Genomic DNA, 20924 nt, shown 5'->3' with positions numbered 1-20924 from the left:
ATAATGCATTTTTAAATAAATGTTTTAAATTATACACAAATTCATTTAAAGGCCTGTCTAGATTTTATTTCACGGACTTGACAATAATGCAAACCATTTAGCATTCAATATTCTGTATAAAGAGAATGGTTCCAAAATGTTGGTCCTATTTTATAGTATTGGATGATATTAAGGGCTTCATTTCTGTGATCTTGCATAATTGAAATAGCCAAAAAAATTCAAGGAAGAAATTACATGGTATTATTAATCACAATACACTCAGTATCTACTGTGATCACTCTCTACTTTCCATAAGCACTTATTTTCTCAGTATTCTTTTCTAGAAAAAGAACAATATTGAATATTTAATTGCTATTAGTGACAGGTAGTGTACATTTCCACCCTGCAAATCATTTATATATAACTCGAGGTGAAAATGTTTCTTTTAAATATTCACTGGCACACTGTGGGCTACAGTGAACATTGTAACTTCTGATTCATAGTTCTATTAAATTCTAATCTCTCAATTCCAAGGGATTTAAAACAGGCTATCCACTCTGCAAATCAGTTAATTGACCTACTACCAGGCTTAAAATATGTTTCATTCTTTGCTCTAGAACAAGGGTTAATCAATAAATCACAGTCCCTGAGCCAAATCTTGCTTTCTTTCTGTTGTTGTAAGATAAGAATGGCTTTGGCAAGGTTAAGGAAAAAAGAACATATTTTGTGATTTGTGAAAATTATGAAGCTCACATTTAATGCTCACCAGTGACATTATACTGGAATATCAGGTTCACCAGAGGGTTTCTATTTTATTATTTTTTAAATCTTGGGCTTCTTCTGAGCTACAGGGTCTGAGGTGAGTATGATCACATAATGTACAGAACCTAAAATACTATCTGATCTGATAGAGAGTCTGACAATCCTGGTCTAGGAAACAAGTACTTTTCAAATTATATTCCAATATATTTTAAGTTTAAATAGTAAATTCAAAGCATAACACACAAATTCATATATGTACATTATCTTATTTCTGAACTCTTGAACATAATATGTAATACATTTACACAGTCTTTATCTCATAACTATGAACTAAATTTATGTTGTCCTCTTGGAAAATCAATCAACCTTTATATATGATACCCAGAGAGACAGCCTATCAACAGACACAAGGCATTCTAGGATAAGAGAAAGTTGTCTCACAATCTTCTCTATCTAAAAGCCAAATAGTTATCCATTCCTAGTCTAGGAGTGAGGAATCAAAAGAATACATCAATGAACCAGTTAACAGTGATAATGCAATATAAACTGTCCTCAGAACCTGTCTGTACTGTGCAAGCTTACTATATAGTCTCTGAAATATGAGGCACATAAAACTCATGATAAGCAATTATTTGAGGAAGATTCATGCTTTTCTTCCAATGTCGGAATTACAAACAAGTTCCCTCATATGCAAACATGTATTTCAAGATAAATTTTGCTATACAATTAAAGACTGGAGTCTTTACCTAAATATGGGAAAGAAACAGAGGGATGAGAGATCATGTCTTTAAGAGTACCTGGGGGCTGGGGATATAGCCTAGTGGCAAGAGTGCCTGCCTCGGATACACGAGGCCCTAGGTTCGATTCCCCAGCACCACATATACAGAAAACGGCCAGAAGCGGCGCTGTGGCTCAAGTGGCAGAGTGCTAGCCTTGAGCGGGAAGAAGCCAGGGACAGTGCTCAGGCCCTGAGTCCAAGGCCCAGGACTGGCCAAAAAAAAAAAAAAAAAAAGAGTACCTGGGGTGGTAAGTGGCAAGGCTATTCAAGCCCAAGTATAAAGAAATAGCAAGTTCGCTTCCCGGTCAGGGAACCAAAAAAAAAAAGAAAAGAAAAGAAATAGCAAGTTAGCAATATGATAACTTCTACTGGAATACATTAAATGTGAGGTGTGTATGGGTCATCCAGTGCTTACCGAGTAAGCACTTGGATTATGAGGCTCTGAAAATCTGGAGCAGCTTGTGCTGAATATAGATTTAGAAGTCATCAGTGAAGTGATACCTAAAGTGGTGCACGTAGGCAGGAGTGTTAACATTTAAGCAAAAAGCAAAGACAAAAGAGACCATATACTGGACCAGAAAGAACCTGCCATTAAAATTAGGAAGAAAATGTAATGTTTTTTTCAGGACCTTAGGAAGGAAAGAAAAACCAACACACTTGTAAACTTGTGAGGGACAAGTATAAGCAAAGTTGTTTCAAATTTCAAATATAATCAACAAACTGATGTCTTCATCCCATGCAACAGCATGTTATATCTACTCAAATTCAAGGTAATTGTGGTATTTGGGGGGAAACTTATCTCCAATGGGAGTGGGGATTCAATTATATAATCAATTCACAACTAAAACTAACTTAACAATGGTGAACCAAGTAGAGAGTTAAGCCATGTTGGTTTTTTTAATGAGTAACAAAAATTGCTTAAATGAAAATGTTAACTATATACACAAAACTGCTAAGATAACGAGAAGGGTTAACTTTCAAATTCCAGTTATTTGCATGTGATAGTTCACAGCTGACAGGAGCAGCTGTCTGCTCCGTCTAGACAGCTGTTCAGATTTGGTAGAGTTGTTTCCAGTCCTGCCAGCAAGTTTTTCACCTTTTCAAAAACTGCTGGAGTGGGATCTACTTTCAGCAGAGTGAATAATCCAAAGAATTGAACTTGGATTCATATCAAAACAATTCCTGTTACATGAAGCCAGCAACAGGGTTTTTAAATTTTATTGACAATTATCTCTTTGATCTTGATAGTGTTTTTAGTTATCATTTCCTTGGTTTAAAAAGAAAATGTAAAGTGATTAATTAATGCTCAGGCCAAACAGTTCTGTGGAAAGTATCTCTTAATTATTACCCACAGATATGTATGTAACTCTGTTCTATATTTTCAAGTACATACTATAGACATAACAATGTTTCACATTGCTCAATCACAAAAGAAGGCCATCAGGAAACTTGTAAAGAATATTTTGAAAACATAAAAAATTAAGAAATTGTAATTAATAGTCAGGATTAAGCAAATGTTCATTTCCCATTAATCGATCTTTTCTTTGGACTTTATTCATCTTTATATTATCCAAGTCACTGTAACTAACTTATGTACTTATCCTATAACTGCAAATCACCATTCAACACACAAGTGCATACACGTATTTTTAAAGTGAAAAGTAAATGTGGGATTATATGGCTGAACTATAATGAAACCTATAAGAAATTATACTTGAAATATTTAAAATAAATTGCTATCAAATAAAACTAACTTAAGTCGGGTGTTATAAAAGGTAAACTACTACAGTAAGTAGTTCTCAAAGTGTGACCCAGGGATCCTCTACAGTCTCCTAAGACAACACAGGAATGGCAAACTATTTTCATAAGAATACAAAAGTAGGGGCTGGGGATATGGCCTAGTGGCAAGAGTGCTTGCCCCGTATACATGAGGCCCTGGGTTCAATTCCCCAGCACCACATATATAGAAAATGGCCAGAAGTGGCGCTGTGACTCAAGTGGCAGAGTGCTAGCCTTGAGCAAAAAAAAAAAGAAGCCAGGGACAGTGCTCAGGCCCTGAGTCCAAGCCCCAGGACTGGCCAAAAAAAAAAAAAAAGAATACAAAAGTACTATCTGCCTTTTCCTTTCTCACTGTCACACTTACAAGGCAGTTTTCCGGAAGCCACATTAATATGGGATAACGGAATGTAAAGGAGATAGAACAAGCTAGCTAACTTTTACTAGTCCTTATATTACAAAGACCTGCAAAAAATGTAAAACCAAACAAAAAGTAAAGCTATGCCATTACACTCAATATGTTTAATTTTCAAAAATATAGCTATGTATTCATTAAAATGTTATTTATGTTACTATTGTAAAAGTTTCTTATTGCTATTTAATAAATTATTTCTTAAAGTTCTCAGTTTAGATTTTTGTAGGATAACTAATAGGTATGTAACTTACATAAAAAAAGATCTTTGCAGTTTTCAATTATGAATGCAAAGGAGTAAAGATAAAGTCTGAATTCTGCTCTAGGATTCATCATTATACAATAGTTTTATGAGTTAGCAAATGACTTGCTATATTCTTTCTGTTTAAGCAGACAAGTTAGAAGAAAAGGGCAAAGGGATGATAGTAAACATTTAAGACAAAAACATTTACTCTTTCCATGGCCTTGCTACTGGAGATGAAGACCAGGACTTACTGTGAAGAAAAGTTCCATAACTCTGCTGTCCAGAAGAGTCTCCCGCCAGGACTCTGTTGGCTTCAACAGCACATTTTGTGAGGATTCAAACATAGCTATATAATGTCTGCCCAGTGATCTGGTGTCAAGGTCAACAACAATAACATTCTTACTTTGTCAAAAGTATAAGTCTAGCCCCTAAATATAACAGGAGCCATTCAGAAAGAATGTACGGAAACAGTTTAAGCCTCTTTCACATATGCTACATAATTCATGCATGAAGAGAAGGAATAAAGAGCATTAAGTGCTGGGGGTTAGGGGGAGAATGTTATAGGAATGTAAGATAACAGTTTCATAGTATTTATATGTTCTATGATAAGAATATAGAAATTGATCACCAGAGAGCTGAAAAGTGACCAAAGAAAACTCTTGACTTAAAGGTACAAAATAAAAAAACTCATTTTCCCTGCATAAATACATCCAATGGGAAAGAGGAAGAGAACACCGTTAACTATGCATTAGACTAAAAAACAAAACTCCTTCAGATCACAGTATCCAAATACCAAGTTCAAAAAACAAAGTAATCAACTGAGATAAAAATTTAAAGATGCCAATTTAACATTCTCATAGCTAGCAGCATGGAGTGTTCAGGTGTTTAAGTCAAACATGCTTCAATAGTGTCTTGCTGTAAATAAAGTAACTACCACATATCTGTACATTTATGAAGATAATTCCCATAATGGCAACCATAGTACTTGGGTGAACCACATGGCCTGGAGACGGCCTGGAGACAACCAATGGAGGCCACATTGAATATTATCAGTGAGAAACTGCCTACATATCTAAGATAACTACAAAAAAAGTTATACTTCTCTTAAAGCCAAAAAAACTAGTTTTAGACAGAAATTATTTTTCACAGAGAAAAAGTCTGTAAAAACATATCAAAACTGAAGTTAAAATACATACACACAAACACACACACACACTTTAAGATCACTCTAACGAGTTACAGGGGGCTGGGAATATGGCCTAGTGGTAAAGTGCTCGCCTCGTATACATGAAGCCCTGGGTTCTATTCCTCAGCACCACATCTATAGAAAAAGCCAGAAGTGGCACTATGGCTTAAGTGGTAGAGCACTAGCATTGAATAAAAGCAAGCCAGGGACAAATTGTACAAGAAATATACTATGAAACTGTAACCCCTCTGTACATCACTTTGACAATAAATAATTATTCAAAAAACATGGATTTGGGGCTGGGGATATGGCCTAGTGGCAAGAGTGCTTGCCTCGTATACATGAGGCCCTGGGTTCAATTCCCCAGCACCACATATACAGAAAATGGCCAGAAGGGGCGCTGTGGCTCAAGTGGCAGAGTGTTAGCCTTGAGCAAAAAGAAGCCAGGGACAGTGCTCAGGCCCTGAGTCCAGGTCCCAGGACTGGCCAAAAAAAAAAAAAAAAAAAAAAACATGGATTAAAAATTTAAAAAAAGGGCTGGGGATATAGCCTAGTGGCAAGAGTGCCTGCCTCGGATACACGAGGCCCTAGGTTCGATTCCCCAGCACCACATATACAGAAAACGGCCAGAAGCGGCGCTGTGGCTCAAGTGGCAGAGTGCTAGCCTTGAGCGGGAAGAAGCCAGGGACAGTGCTCAGGCCCTGAGTCCAAGGCCCAGGACTGGCCAAAAAAAAAAAAAAAAAGTTACAGAGGACACAGAGAAAGGTCACAGCCTGTTTCTGAAGACAATCCCAAAAGGTTCCAAATCTCCACTAATAAGATTAACAAAAATTAGGCTTAAATCTGATTTGTTTAAACTTTATTTCCCTCTTCTTTATCTGCCCCCTTGTGGAGATGTCATGGAGGTGTAAGGTAAGACTGAATTGCAGAGAAAAAACCCAGCAGCCAATACTAACACTTATCAATAAGTGACTCTCATCTGTTTCACTCAATATTTAAAAAAAAAAAAAAAAAACTGGCTAAAGAGTTGGAGGTGTAGGTTAATTGGTAGAATGTCAGCCACTGAGCAAAGCTCCAGGTACAGAGTTTTGAGTCTCAGTCTTGCAACAAAAAGAAAAAGCTGGCTAAATACCAGATCCTTTTCCATAATGAAGAATAAAAGACTTGGTCATCTTTACAGAAACAAGTATTTGTGGGTGAAACTTATCTGATAGGAAGGGTTTGCATTGAAACAGTCTGGGCTAGAGGAATACAGATTAAATTAGAATGAATTTAGCAACCACTAAAGCTTCTATTTTCTACTTTTGGACAGCTTGGAAAGTTTCTATAATAAAGCACAAAAAGAAGTTTTAGTGTGTGAAATAAATCATCTGAGAAAGGTAACAATTATTGTTCTTTATAAAAATAGAAAGTCGGGGCTGGGGATATAGCCTAGTGGCAAGAGTGCCTGCCTCGGATACACAAGGCCCTAGGTTCGATTCCCCAGCACCACATATACAGAAAACGGCCAGAAGCGGCGCTGTGGCTCAAGTGGCAGAGTGCTAGCCTTGAGCAGGAAGACGCCAGGGACAGTGCTCAGGCCCTGAGTCCAAGGCCCAGGACTGGCCAATAAATAAATAAATAAATAAATAAATAAATAAATAAAATAGAAAGTCATTTCATTTATTCTTTTATATTTAAGTTCATTTTCCATGAAAATTGTGTTCAACAAAAATTGATCAACACAATCTAAGTTCTATTTCCTCAGAATCTGTAAAATATTATTCAATTAAGCTGAGCATGTTGACACATACCTATAATAATACCACATGGAAGGCTAAGGAAGGAGAATTTCAAATTCAAGGCCAGGCTGAGATACAAAGTGAGACCTTGTCCAAACACAACAAACAAAAGGCACTAAATTACTTTCTGAATTTCCAAATCTGACAAACAAAATAATTCTATAGAAACTCTATTCAACTATGAGACAATAGAATTAATATTTGACGTGCTTATAAGACTGTCATAATTTTTAAATTAGGTAGGATAGGAAACAGAAAAGTGGGTTCATATTACTAAAATCAGATGCTGGTTTCAAAGCACAGAGCCCCCCCCCCCCCGCCATTTTTTTAAATGGTACTGGGTTTTGAACTCAGGGCCTTGTGTTTACAAGGCAAGTGCTTCAGCAACTGAAGCATACCCTCAGCCTTCTTTTGTGTTTTACTACCAGAGGGTTTGTTCTTTTTGTCCAGGGATGGCCTCAGACCTATAACTTCCCAGTAGCTGGAACCACAGGCATGTACTACCATACTCAGCTTTATTCACTGAGATAGATCTCACCAACTTTTTGTCCCAGAAGGCCTCAAAGTACAATCCTCCTGATCTTCTCTAGTAACAGATTACAGGTGTGTGTTACTGTACCAGCAAAGTCAAGTCTTCGTTGGCTTAGTAACTAGCAGATGGTATGCTATCTGTCTTAGGGAAAGAAGGCAAATATTTCAGCTGCTGTAACTTTACAACAGGCAGTTCAAGAGTTCTGCAAGGGGGCTGGGGATATGGCCTAGTGGCAAGAGTGCCTGCCTCATATACATGAGGCCCTGGGTTCAATTCCCCAGCACCACATATACAGAAAATGGCCAGAAGTGGCGCTGTGACTCAAGTGGCAGAGTGCTAGCCTTGAGCAAAAGGAAGCCAGGGACAGTGCTCAGGCCCTGAGTCCAAGCCCCAGGACTGGCCAAAAAAAAAAAGAGTTCTGCAAGATTCCAGATAGGTCAAGAACAGAATGGTGGTGACAGAAGCAAAGGGAGCAGTATTTATTAATCTCACTACTTTTGGAAATGCCAGTAACTCACAACTTGTAATCCTAGCTACCCAGGAGGCTAAGATCTGAGAATAGAGATTTGAATCTAGCCTGGACAGGGAAGTCTATGAGACTCAAATCTCCACTAAACTACCCAAAATAAAATAAAAAATAAAAATATTTTTCTAAAAGCCAGAAGTAGAGCTGTGGCTCAAGTGGTAGAGTTGCTATCCTTGAGTACAATAGCGCCCAGGTCCCAGAGTTCAAGCTCCAGGAACCATTTAAAACAAACAAAAAAACCCAGAAAACCTATTCCAACTAAATGAAGAGTCTCCTTCATCCTAAGTCTGCCAGAGACAATTCCACAAAAGGGCCAATGTTTAGTAAGTGGGAGGTAATTACCTCAAAGGTTAGTTTAAAAAAAAAAAAAAAGAGGGGCTGGGGATATGGCCTAGTGGCAAGAGAGCTTGCCTCATATACATGAGGCCCTGGGTTCGATTCCCCAGCACCACATATACAGAAAATGGCCAGAAGTGGCGCCGTGGCTCAAGTGGCAGAGTGCTAGCCTTGAGCAAAAAGGAAGCCAGGGACAGTGCTCAGGCCCTGAGTCCAAGGCCCAGGACTGGCAAAAACAAAAAAGAAAGAAAGAAAGAAAAAGAAAACAAAAAGTAGCTTGCCTGGTGGCTCACACCTATAATACTAACTACTTAGGAGGCTGAGATCTGAAGATCCTGGCTCAAAGCCAGGAAATTCCGTGAGACGCTTATCTCCAATTAATCACAGAAAAAACTTGAAGTACAACTGTGGTTCAATTGGTAGAGTGCTTGCTCTGAGCAAAAGGAGCTCAGGGACAGCTAGCTCCCAGGCTCAGAGTTCAAGCCCCAGGACCAGTGAAAGGAAGGAAGGAAGAAAGGAAGGGAGGGAGGAAGGAAAGAAGAAAGGGAGGGAGGAAGGAAAGAAGAAAGGGAGGGAGGGAGGGAGGGGAGGGAGGGAGGGAGGGGGGAGGGGAGGGAGGGGAGGGAGGGGGAGGGAGGGAGGGGAGGGAGGGGAGGGGAGGGGAGGGGGAGGAAGGAAGGAAGGAAGGAAGGAAGGAAGGAAGGAAGGAAGGAAGGAAGGAAGGAAGGAAACCTAAACCAAATTAAGGTTCTTGTTCTTCACTTTTTCTAATTATAAAAGGCTTATGCTGCAGAAATACTCATGGATAGTAGTTATTTTATATTAAGGAAAATGAGTTTGGGATGGCCTTTTCCAAATATAAAATAGAATTAGTGACAACCTGAACTTGATGTTCAAGTTGAACCTTGTCAATTCTGGAACCTGAGGTTTTGCACTAGTCAAAAAACAGTTAATATAAGAAAGGCTGACAGTATGACTCAGGGGATAGAGCCCTTGTCTAGAAGCGCTGAGTCTAAACTCTAACAGTCCCCCATCGAAGAAAAAATGTATAAGAATTTGCTGGGAAATCAAAACAACATTGAGATTCCATCTCACCCAAGTAAGAATGTCATATATCAAGAAAACAATAACAACTGTTGGAGGGGATGTGGCCAAAAGGGAACCCTACTTCATTGTTGGTGGGAATGTAAACTGGTTCAGCCACTCTGGCAAGCAGTATGGAGATTCCTCAGAAGGCTAAATATAGAACTCCCCTATGACCCAGCAACCCCACTTTTGGGTTTCTATCCAAAAAACCACAAACAAAATCACAGTAAAGCCACCAGCACAACAATGTTCATCCCAGCTCAATTTGTCATAGCTAGACTCTGGAACCAACCCAGATGCCCCTCAAGTAAACAAATGGATCAGGAAAATGTGGTACATAGACACAATGGAATTTTATGCCTCTATCAGAAAGAATGACATTGCCCCATTTGTAAGGAAATGGAAGGACTTGGAAAAAATTATACTAAGTGAAGTGGGCCAGACCCAAAGAAACATGGACTCTATGGTCTCCCTTATTGGGAATAATTAGCACAGGTTTAGGCAAGTCACAGCAGAGGATCACAAGAACCCAATAGCTATACCCTTATGATCACATAAGACGATGCTAAGTGAAATGAACTCCATGTTATGGAAATGATTGTTATATCACAGTTGTACCTACTTTCAACATCCCATGTGTATCTGTAGCTTCTACTATTGATGATGTTCTTGTATCACCTTCCTGTGGTTGTATCTACACTATCTCTGTAATCTTATCTGAGTATATTGGAAACCATCTATACTGGTATTAGAACTAGGAAATTGAAAGGGAATACCAAAATTGAGAGACACAGGGTAAAAAAAGACAAACAACTACAAAAACAATACTTGCAAAACTGTTTGGTGTAAATGAACTGAACACCTCATGGGGGGAAAGGGAAAGAAAGGGCGAGGAGGGAGGGGGGAATGAGGGACGAGGTAACAAACAGTACAAGAAATGTATCCAATGCCTAAGGTATAAAACTGTAACCTCTCTGTACATCAGTTTGATAATAAAAATTTGAAAAAGAATTTGCTTGGGCTATGGCTTCATATAATTTTCTTAAAGACTAAATAACAATTTAAATTTTGCATCAGAATAATTCATTCGTAACCAACAAAGGCAATTTTACCAACATTGAGAGTCAAACACAGCTTTCTTTTTATTTTAACTGTTTTTTTTTTTTTTGGTGTGTGTGTGTGTGTGTGTGTGTGTGTGTGTGTGTGTGTGTATCTTTTCTTTTTTGGTACTGGGGATTGAAACCAGGATATTGCACTTGCTAAGCAAGCGCTTTGCCACTGAGTTACATCCCAGCCCAAACATAGCTTTCTATCTTAAGAATTCTATATCTTAGCCCAATGCCAGTGGCTCATGCCTCTAGTCCTAACTACTCAGGAGATTAAGACCTAAAGATCAAAGTTCGAATCCTTCCCACGCTGGCAAGTCCAAAAATCTTTTATCTCTACTAAAAAAGCCAGAAGTGGAGCTGTGGTTCAAGCAATAGAGTGCCAACCTTGAGCAAAAAAAGCTCAGGGACAGAGCTCAGGCCCCAGAAGCAAACCCCCGCCCCACGTGAGCGCATACACACACACATACACACACACACATACACACACACACACACACACACACACACAATTCTCTTTTTTAAAAATTGGTCAACTGCATCTAATCTTACTTCACTTTCCCTTGTTTCACCAAACTCAGGAAGCAAGAGTCACAGTACGCTGGTTTTCTGTCACTGTATCAAATGCAAGCTCATTCGTTCTTAGCCAGGGTTCCAGCAAGGGAGCCAACTCTGAGGTGTTAAACCCAAGCCATCTTCTAAGATCAGTGCCTTCTTAATCCCTTGGAAAACCAGTTACAGCTACATGCAAATTCTGTAGCACAGAACAGTGAAGAATTAACTTCGCATTCCCTGTCTGCTCTCCATGACGATCCTTTCTGACTCTGAGAGTTAGAAAAGCTCACCAGCTTCTGAAAAACTAAAGGATTATGCATGCACCACCTGCCCAATTCTGTAACTGTGGGGCAAGAGACAAACACACACCAGGCCAAAACCAGAGGACAAGCCGACTGTCACTGGCTGATCCTACTAAGTCTTCCGTCTTAAGTTCTTGAACAACAGACTATTACCAGTGAGTATACATATCTTTACCTCAAGGGGGGAACTGTCATCTTTGCAAACACATGGGTCTTTAAATATCCAAATAAATTCTTATTCATTTGAGGTGATATCTGACAGTAAAAAAATAATAAATGAGACATATAATACCTGCAAATTATTCTTGAGCAAATACAGATTGCCTATTCAAATTAGTATTTTATAATCTAGAAAGACCTTATAGCAAGAACTGCCTCATCCAAATACTTACTTACCCACACTTTGGCTCCAAATACCAAGGTTTGCTTGACTGGAAATCTTAATTTAGGTGAAATTTTCTAGATTGCACTACTATTCTATGATCCACGTTAACGTAACTCAGGAGAGTAAGTTACAATTTTACCAAAATCAAATCAGATTCACAAAAATAGAACACCAATAAAAGGCAGTGTAACCAACTAAAAAAAGAAGGTATTACTGAAGCCAACATACCACACATACCTGCCAAACATTCTTCTTACAAAATGATACTGTCATTTACAACTGGTGTTGCCAAAAACCCGTAAGCATTTATGGACATCAGGTGAACTACTAGCTGAGATGTAGCAGCAGCACAAGCACACATCCAAGAACCAAGCTAGAACCAAACTAACAGTTCTGAATTGGCTAGTTGAATAACTAAATATTCTCAAGCCTCTATGCTAGGTGCTAACAAGACTAGCAAGCATGCTAGCAAGCATGGTCCAAGCTTTCACTGAGTGTTCTGCAGGTAGCAGACAGCAGATAACTAGCTATATAAGTTAATGAATGAAGAATGGCAAGCTGTCCAGACTGGCTTCAAACCATGTAACTCAAATCTCAGCCTCCTGAGTAGTTAGAATTACAGGTGTGATCCACCGGTGCCCACCTCACTTTCTGAACACAGGAAATGTACATATAATAATTACTTGAAGACATAAAAACAGACAGGGAAGGCAGTATTGGAAAGTGAACATGACCATGAAAATTCCATAAAGTTGGCTGGGGATATGGCCTAGTGGCAAGAGAGCTTGCCTCGTATACATGAGGCCCTGGGTTCGATTCCCCAACACCACATATACAGAAAACGGCCAGAAGTGGCACTGTGGCTCAAGTGGCAGAGTGCTAGCCTTGAGCAAAAAGAAGCCAGGGACAGTGCTCAGGCCCTGAGTCCAAGGCCCAGGACTGGCCAAAAAAAAGAAAGAAAAAAAGAAAATTCCATAAAGTAGCCATTATTCTGCTGCTGCATAGGAGGCATAAAACAGAATGGAGTCAGGTGCTGGTGGTTCACTCCTAGCTACTTGGGACGCTGAGATAGGAGTATCACAGTTCAAAGCTAGCCTGGGTAAATCCCTGAGACTCATTTCTAATTAACCACCAAAAGACCAGAAGTGGAGCTGTAGCTCAAGTGGTAGAGCACTAACCTTGAGCAATGAAGCTAAGGGACAATGCTCAGACCCAGAGTTCAAGCTCCCAAATCATCAAAAACAAATTATGGGGGCTGGGGATATAGCCTAGTGGCAAGAGTGCCTGCCTCGCATACACGAGGCCCTAGGTTCGATTCCCCAGCACCACATATACAGAAAACGGCCAGAAGCGGCGCTGTGGCTCAAGTGGCAGAGTGCTAGCCTTGAGCGGGAAGAAGCCAGGGACAGTGCTCAGGCCCTGAGTCCAAGGCCCAGGACTGGCCAAAAAAAAAAAAAAAAAGAAAAAAGAAAAACAAATTATGAATGCAATTACTAAAAAACAATAAAATTTATAAGACATATTACAAGCATCATGAATATGGCTATATTAAATAATGTATATTCCAATTAGATTCCATTTCTATTATTTTACTTTATTTTGGTGGTTCTAAGGTTTGAACTCGGGATCACAGGCTTGCTAAGACAGGAAGCTCCACCACTGAAACATACCTCTAGTCCTTTCTGGGGTTTTTTTGTTGTTATTTATTGATTATGGGGCTTGAACTCGGGAGCTGGGTGCTGTTCCTGAGCTTTTTTACTCAAGACCAGCACTCTACCACTTTGAGCCACAACTCTACTCCTGGTTTTTGAGGGGTTAACTGGAGATATGAGTCTCACAGGGACTATTCTGCCCCAGCTAGCTTCAAACCGCTACCCTCAAATCTCAGCCTTTAAAGTAGTTAGGTTTACAGGCATGAGCCACTGGTACCCAGCTTCTACTTATTTTTGAAGTACAATCTTGCTTCCTGTCCAGGCTAACACCCAAACTGTGTTCCCCTTATTTCTTACTTCCTCACATAGGCGGGTTGACAAATATGTGCCACCACACCCTGTTTCTTAAACATATGGCACTTTATTGAATTACTGTAATGGAAATGGTGTGGTGCCAGTGGCTCTCCCCTGAAATCCGAGCTACCTGGAAGACTATGATCAGGAGGACAGTGGTTCTACGCTAGCTTGAGTGGAAGTCTGTGAGACTCACCTAGACTAAATGGTCTAAGTATTGATGACAACTAGACACTAGAGGTCAGGCCAGAAACTCCCAGGCCAACAAGCTCTTTTGCATTCTACCATAGTACACTATATATTTATGTACCGTAGTCACCAAAGCAGATATGAAAAAAGAAATAGTTTCCTGTCAAGAAATATGACATTCTTCACTGAAATAGAGAAACCAATCCATAAATTCATATGGAACAGCAAAAAACCTAGAATAGCCAAAGCAATTCTAGGCAAAAAAAGCAGTGCAGGAGGAATCACAATACCAGACTTCAAGCTCTACTATAAAGCCATCATAACAAAAACAGCCTGGTATTGGTATAAAAACAGATCAGAAGACCAATGGATTAGAATTGAAGATCCAGAAATAAAACCACACTCTTACAGTCAGCTGATATTCGACAAAGGAGCTAAAGACATACAATGGAATAAACAGAGCCTCTTCAACTACTGGTGCTGGGAGAACTGGGCAGCAATATGCAGAAAACTCAAAGTAGACCCAAGCCTATCACCATGCACCAAGATCAACTCAAAATGGATCAAGGACCTCAATATCAGACCTGAATCCTTGAAACTACTGAAGGACAAAGTAGGAAAGACGCTAGAACTTATAGGCACAGGAAGGAACTTCCTGAATAGAGTCCCAGGGGCACAACAAATAGGGGAAAGACTCGACAAATGGGACTACTACAAATTAAAAAGTTTCTGTACAGCTAAGGACATAGCTACCAAAACAGAAAGACAGCCAACCATATGGGAAAGGATCTTTACCAGCACAGCAACAAAGGCCTGATATCTGTTATCTACAGAGAACTCAAAAAACTAAGCCCCTCCAAGTCCAATAAACCAATTAGGAAATGGGCAAAGGAGCTAAAGAGAGACTTCACAAGAGAAGATATAAAAATGGCAAAGAAACACATGAGGAAATGTTCAACATCCCTGGTGGTAAAGGAAATGCAAATAAAAACAACCCTGAGATACCACCTCACCCCAGTTAGAATAGCCTATACTCTGAACTCAGGCAACAACAAATGCTGGAGGGAGTGCGGGGAAAGAGGAACCCTTCTCCATTGTTGGTGGGAGTGCAAATTAGTACAACCACTTTGGAGAACAGTTATGGAGGTTTCTCAAAAAGCTCAATATAGACCTACCCTATGACCCAGCCATACCACTCCTAGGCATCTATCCTAAACAGCAAACCCCAAGATATCAAAAAGACATTTGTACTTCCATGTTTATCGCGGCACAATTCACAATAGCCAAAATACGGAAACAACCCAGATGCCCCTCCACAGATGAATGGATCCAAAAAATATGGTACTTATACACAATGGAATACTACATAGCGATTAGGAATGGTGAAATGTTGTTATTCGCAGGGAAATGGTCAGAACTGGAACAAATAATGTTGAGCGAGACAAGCCTAGGACACAGAAAACAAAGGAGCATGATCTCCCTGATATATGACTGTTAAGAAAGGGAGATGGAGGGGCTGGGAATATGGCCTAGTGGCAAGAGAGCCTGCCTTGTATACATGAAGCCCTGGCTTCAATTCCCCAGTACCACATATATGGAAAACGGCCAGAAGTGGCACTGTGGCTCAAGTGGCAGAGTGCTGGCCTTGAGCAAAAGGAAGCCAGGGACAGTGCTCAGGCCCTGAGTCCAAGGCCCAGGACTGGCAAAAAAAAAAAAAAAAAAAAAGGGAGATGGAGAGACAGTAGAGACCAAGTATGTGAAACCAAAAACTGCTTGTCAAATAGTATTCCCCACAGGATTGGGGCAGCGACCCAACAGTATGTAACTAAAACCAAACAATTACTCAACATATAAAGGTCAAAAATTGACCTCTCAGGGGAATACAATAGCTCAAAAGCTATGTATGTACGTTCATATAAGACTACTGTTGACATATTGTCTAATATCGACATTACATTTAAAGCCCTAGGCGAACTTTCTTGGGCGTGGCCACGTGGCTACTGTATATGTTCTTGATACATTGTATATTGTATATATGTCTACCTGACCTAGAGAAGGGATAGAAAAACAGGGCGTAAGATATCACAAGAAATGTACACACTGCCCTACTATGTAACACCTTGTCAAAAAAAATTGTGTTCAATTAATAAATAAATTAAATTAATTAAAAAAAAAGAAATATGAAGATTCAATTCAGGATGAGCTGCAGGACCACACTGTTAAAATTTCATCACAGGGACCCATCACGGGAGCTATTTACCACTGGGCACAGACAGGATCTTTATCCAAAGATAGGGCTACTGAGTCAATTTAAAAGGGGGAAAAATTATTTACTATTGACACATAAAGTAGACCTTAGATTCTGCATTAAAAGTAAAGTGAGTATGAGTGTGTTCTCCCAACATTTATTTTTACATTTTGGGTGTTGATTTGGGGGCTTAAACTTAAGGCCCGGATGCTGTCCCAAAGTTTTTTGCTCAAGACTAAGGCTCTATATTTGAGCCACAGCAGCTTTCTGGCGGTTAAGTGAAGGTAAGAGTCTCATGGACTTTCCTGCCCAGGCCTGGCTTCAAATGACACTCTTCAGCTCTCAATCTCCTGAGTAACTAAGGTTTTTACAGGCATGAGACACCAGCATCTGGCATTTCCTTTTTTTTTTTCCTGGTCCTGGGGCTTGAACTCTGGACCTGGGTGCCGACTCTGAGCTCCTTTTGCTCTAGGTTAGCACTCTACGACTTGAGCTACAGCACCACTTCTGGCTTTTTCTATGATTAATTCAAGAGTATCACAGACTTTCCTGCCAAAGATGACTTTGAACTGTGAACATCAGATCTCAGCCTCCAGCAGCTAGGATTACAGGTGTGAGCTACTGGCATTTCCTAACAATTTTATAACAAAAGTCTGTTAAAGACAATTGAGCGGGGTCATCAGTATACTTCCACCCATGACAAAACAAGTTACTGTATCTATAAAAGGATAAACTCATGTATCCATAATGCATGCCACTTTTCTATAGGAAATTTCCAAATCCCTCAGGAGCTAAGCCTCAAAATTTCCTTCTATGTAGTATAATACTCATTCTGGCCCACAATCACAACCTTTTATTTGCCAATAATTATTTATGCAACACTTACAAAATAAAATATCCTCTGTATTCCCAGAGCTTACTAGGACATTTAAGTTTTGCATGGGGAATATGCTGAAAACAAAATTGACCAGTGCACTCAACCTCGCAAGGTAGTTGTCATCATTAAGTTATACACACAAAAAACTCACTACCTGACAAAAAAAATCAGATTCTAATTAACGAGCCATACCATAAAATTTTACTTCCATATTTCATTTCACTCTGAGATGGGTTAACTTGAAGTCTATTCTGAATACTAAAAATGACAATAATCCAATAGTTTTATTAACCTGTGATTCCAAAGGTGGGGAATTGAGGGTATCTTAGTGCACAACTGCAATCCCTGCTTCAAGAGATGAAGGCAAGATGGTTGTGATTCAAGACAAACCAAGGCAAAATGTAGCAAGATTCTACCTCAATAAGAAGATGGGCATGGTGATTCTAGCTACTTTGGCAGATGAAAGCATGAAAATCACAGAGGCAAGCTGGGGTAAAGTTAACATAACAAGCTATCTGAAAAAATAAAACTTGGGGACTGGGGAAATGGCTCTAGTCATACAGTTTTTGCCAACACAAGTGAAGCCCTGACACCCCACCCCAATACAGTAAAAGTTTTTAAAAAAAAATAGTTGAAAATCATACATCTGCTAAGCGACACATATGGATTACATCAAGAAAGCTTAAATAAAAGGCAAATAACCCAATTTAAAAATGATTTTTCCAAAAATGGCTATACCACACTAAAAAAAAAAAAAACTAAACACACATTTACCATTAGAGTAATATAAGTCAAAACAATACTGAGAAACCACTTCATACCAACTAGTATGGAAAGAAATAAAAACAGATAAATATTCACTAGGATATGAATGAAATAAACTCAAAACAACATTAGTGGTGACGTAAAAATGACACCTCCACTCTGGGATACAACTTGGGCACTGCATATAAGCTGAATTGATGGTGGCTGATGCCTGTAATGATAGCTAGGCAGGGGGATGAGATCTGGAGGATTTAAGACAAGACCAAGGCACAAAAGTTTACTAGACCTCAACTCCAAAATAAATGGCAAAAAAGAGGGCTGTAGATGGTATGGCTCAAATGGTAGAGTCCCAACTCAGCAATTCCAAGGCCCTGAGTTCAAACTCTAGTACGACCAAACTGCCGGGGGGGGGGGGGGGAGGAGGAAGAGGTTAAACAGAATTACCTTATGGCCAAATAAATCTACTACTCCTTGGTTTATCCACAGAAATAGAAACATAAATTACACAAAATTGTAGCATCAACATCATCATCAAACTTTTGTTAAAGACAGATTAGCCAGGCACCAGTGGCTCATGCCTGTAATCCTAGTACTCAGGAGGCTAAGATCTAATGATTATAGTTCGAAACCAACCCAGGCAGGAAAGTCCATGAGACTCTTATCTCCAATGAACCATCAAAAAGGTGGAAGTGGAGCTGTGGATTGAGTGAGAGAACGCTAGCCTTGAGCAAAAAAAGCTCAGGGACAGCGCCTACGCCCTGAGTTCAAGCCCCAGGATCAGCACACACACACATAAAATAGTCTTTACATGTTCCCAAGGCCAGCCTCAAAGTTCTTGGCTCAAATGATCCTCTTATTCAGCTTTCTGAATAGCTGAGGTTACAGGCATGTACATGGTAGTAACATTATCGTCTTTTTTATTTAAATGTATGTTTAAATATATACAAATATGTATTTCTATGCATGGGAAGATGAACAGAGGGACAGAGGAGAAAGAATGGGAGGGAAGGGATGGGGAGAGAGAGAAAACAGGACAAGATATCACCAGCTGGCAAAACCTTAATAAATGAGCATCTGGGAATTCTCTCAGCTATAAAAATACATGAGAAGCAGATTAAAACAAATTACAAGTGGATATTCATAAATAACAGAGCCTCACTTAACATTTTATTCTAAATGATTATATATATTTGACACAAAATACACAAACCAAAAGTCCTGGTATTGGGATTTAACTAGGGCCTTGAATATACTAGGCAGGTGTTACTACCACTCTCATTATACCCCTTATAGCTCTTTTCATTTTCAGATAGTTTCTTTTTTATCCAGGCCAGCCTAGCTATGCCTCCTACATAGATGGGATGGTAGCTACTCACTACTACTCCCAGCTTTTCAGTGGAAACAAGTTTTGATAACTTTTTCTTGCTACCTTAAACTGATCTCTGCCTCCCAATCAGCTATGATTCTACCCAATCATTTTTTAAAAGCCATTCACTTAACTGATTGTAATTAAGTCTGAATGTGCTCTCTGTGGTAGAAAGCTAAATATTTTTCTCAATTCTTTCCCAACTGGGGCTGGGAATATGGCCTAGTGGCAAGAATGCTTGCCTCCTACACATGAAGCTCTCGGTTCGATTCCCCAGCACCACATAAATGGAAAACGGCCAGAAGGGGCGCTGTGGCTCAGGTGGCAGAGTGCTAGCCTTCAGCAAAAAGAAGCCAGGGATGGTGCTCAGGCCCTGAGGCCAAGGCCCAGGACTGGCCAAAAAAAAAAAAACTTTCCCAACTGATTAGCAGGGCTCTAGGTAATTGCCAAAATTAGAATTAAATCTGAATTGGGTTCCTTGAAACTGAGTTCTTGAATGAGTGCTAAACCTGTAGCTTAGCTTAATGCCAATGACAAGCTTTTGCCTGCACCAAAGTTAATTTGCCCAAAGGTAGCAACATTTGACTATAGTTTCATTAAGAAATTATACTAAACTTGCTCATAGTACTTACTCATAAGCCATGAAATAGAATATCCTCACTGGCCACGTATGGTGGCACATGGCTGAAATCTCAGTACTCAGGAGGCTGAGCAAGATTATGAGTTATATAACAAGGTTGAGTGTTGGGAATAAGGCCTAGTGGTAGAGTGCTTGCATCGTATACATGAAGCCCTGGGCTCAATTTCTCAGCACCACATATATAGAAAAAGCCAGAAGTGGTGCTGTGGCTCAAGTGGTAGAGTGCTACCCTTGAGCAAAAAGAAGCCAGAGACAGTGCTCAGGCCCTAAGTTCAAGCCCCAGAACTGGCCAAAAAAAAACCCAAAAACAGATGATGAACAAGTTTCAAGTCCCTGGCTCAAAGGAAAAAGAGAAGAAAGGAGAGTGGATGAGAGAAAAAGGGATAAGATATACTTCCTATAAAGAAGGTATATATACTTTCCTTTGACACCACTAGTGTTTATCATTCTCAGATGACAAATTTTTCCAGCGCTTTATGTAATGATTTTGTGAAATATTTCCTTCATATGTGTATCTTTCAGACAAACTTTGTTTCCAAACTGCCAAAGAACTGTTTCCCTTTTCAAAACAGTCACTCTCTGCCAACTCCATTCTCCCTAAAAAACACATTAAAATTGGCTACAATATATATGCAGTGTTGATTTTCTCCTTCATATATAATTAATGTTATGATAGCTCCATATGGCTTGGTACTTTTTAAATCTGTCCCAAAGTTTTTCAAAATCTTTCTTGTTTTCTATACTAAAAATACTGAAATAAGGAGTCGGGTCCAATCTTCATTATTCCACAACAAGATTCTGTAACAGTGATAGTAAACTTATGACTACTGATCCTAAACCAGGTCATCGGTGGCTCACACCTATAATCCTACCTACTCAGGAGGCTGAGATCTGAGGATCACTGTTCAAAGCCAGCCAGGGCAAAAAAGTTCAAGAGACACTTATCTCCAATAAACAGGAAAAGCCAGAAGTGGTGCTGTGGCTCAAGTGATACAGCACTAGCCTTGATCACAAAGAGGCTCAGGGGCAGCGCCTGGGCCCTGAGTTCAAGCTCCAGGACTGGCCAAAGAAAGCAAACAACAATAGC

General features: G+C 39.6%; 1 protein-coding gene and 1 long non-coding RNA gene across 5 annotated transcripts in view; both read right to left on the bottom strand.

Moving 5' to 3' along the window:
• The window catches only part of Xpo4 (exportin 4), a 111360-nt gene that overhangs the window by 43638 nt on the left and 46798 nt on the right, over positions 1 to 20924 (bottom strand). For all 4 annotated transcript variants that reach the window (XM_048341663.1, XM_048341664.1, XM_048341665.1 and 1 more), the window contains one exon: positions 4203 to 4315. In XM_048341663.1, coding sequence (XP_048197620.1) covers positions 4203 to 4315 — 113 coding nt within the window. The remainder of the gene's footprint in view (positions 1 to 4202; positions 4316 to 20924) is intronic.
• Positions 792 to 1814, bottom strand: LOC125348446. The gene is made up of 2 exons (XR_007210372.1): positions 1760 to 1814; positions 792 to 1538 (listed from the first exon to the last, which is right to left on the bottom strand). It is a non-coding gene; the product is annotated as an uncharacterized LOC125348446 (long non-coding RNA).

This window comes from Perognathus longimembris, chromosome 3 (assembly GCF_023159225.1).
Source record: "Perognathus longimembris pacificus isolate PPM17 chromosome 3, ASM2315922v1, whole genome shotgun sequence".
Lineage (NCBI taxonomy): Eukaryota > Metazoa > Chordata > Mammalia > Rodentia > Heteromyidae > Perognathus > Perognathus longimembris.
The sequence above is the reverse complement of the archived record's forward strand: the minus strand, read 5'-3'. Positions and strand labels throughout refer to the sequence as shown.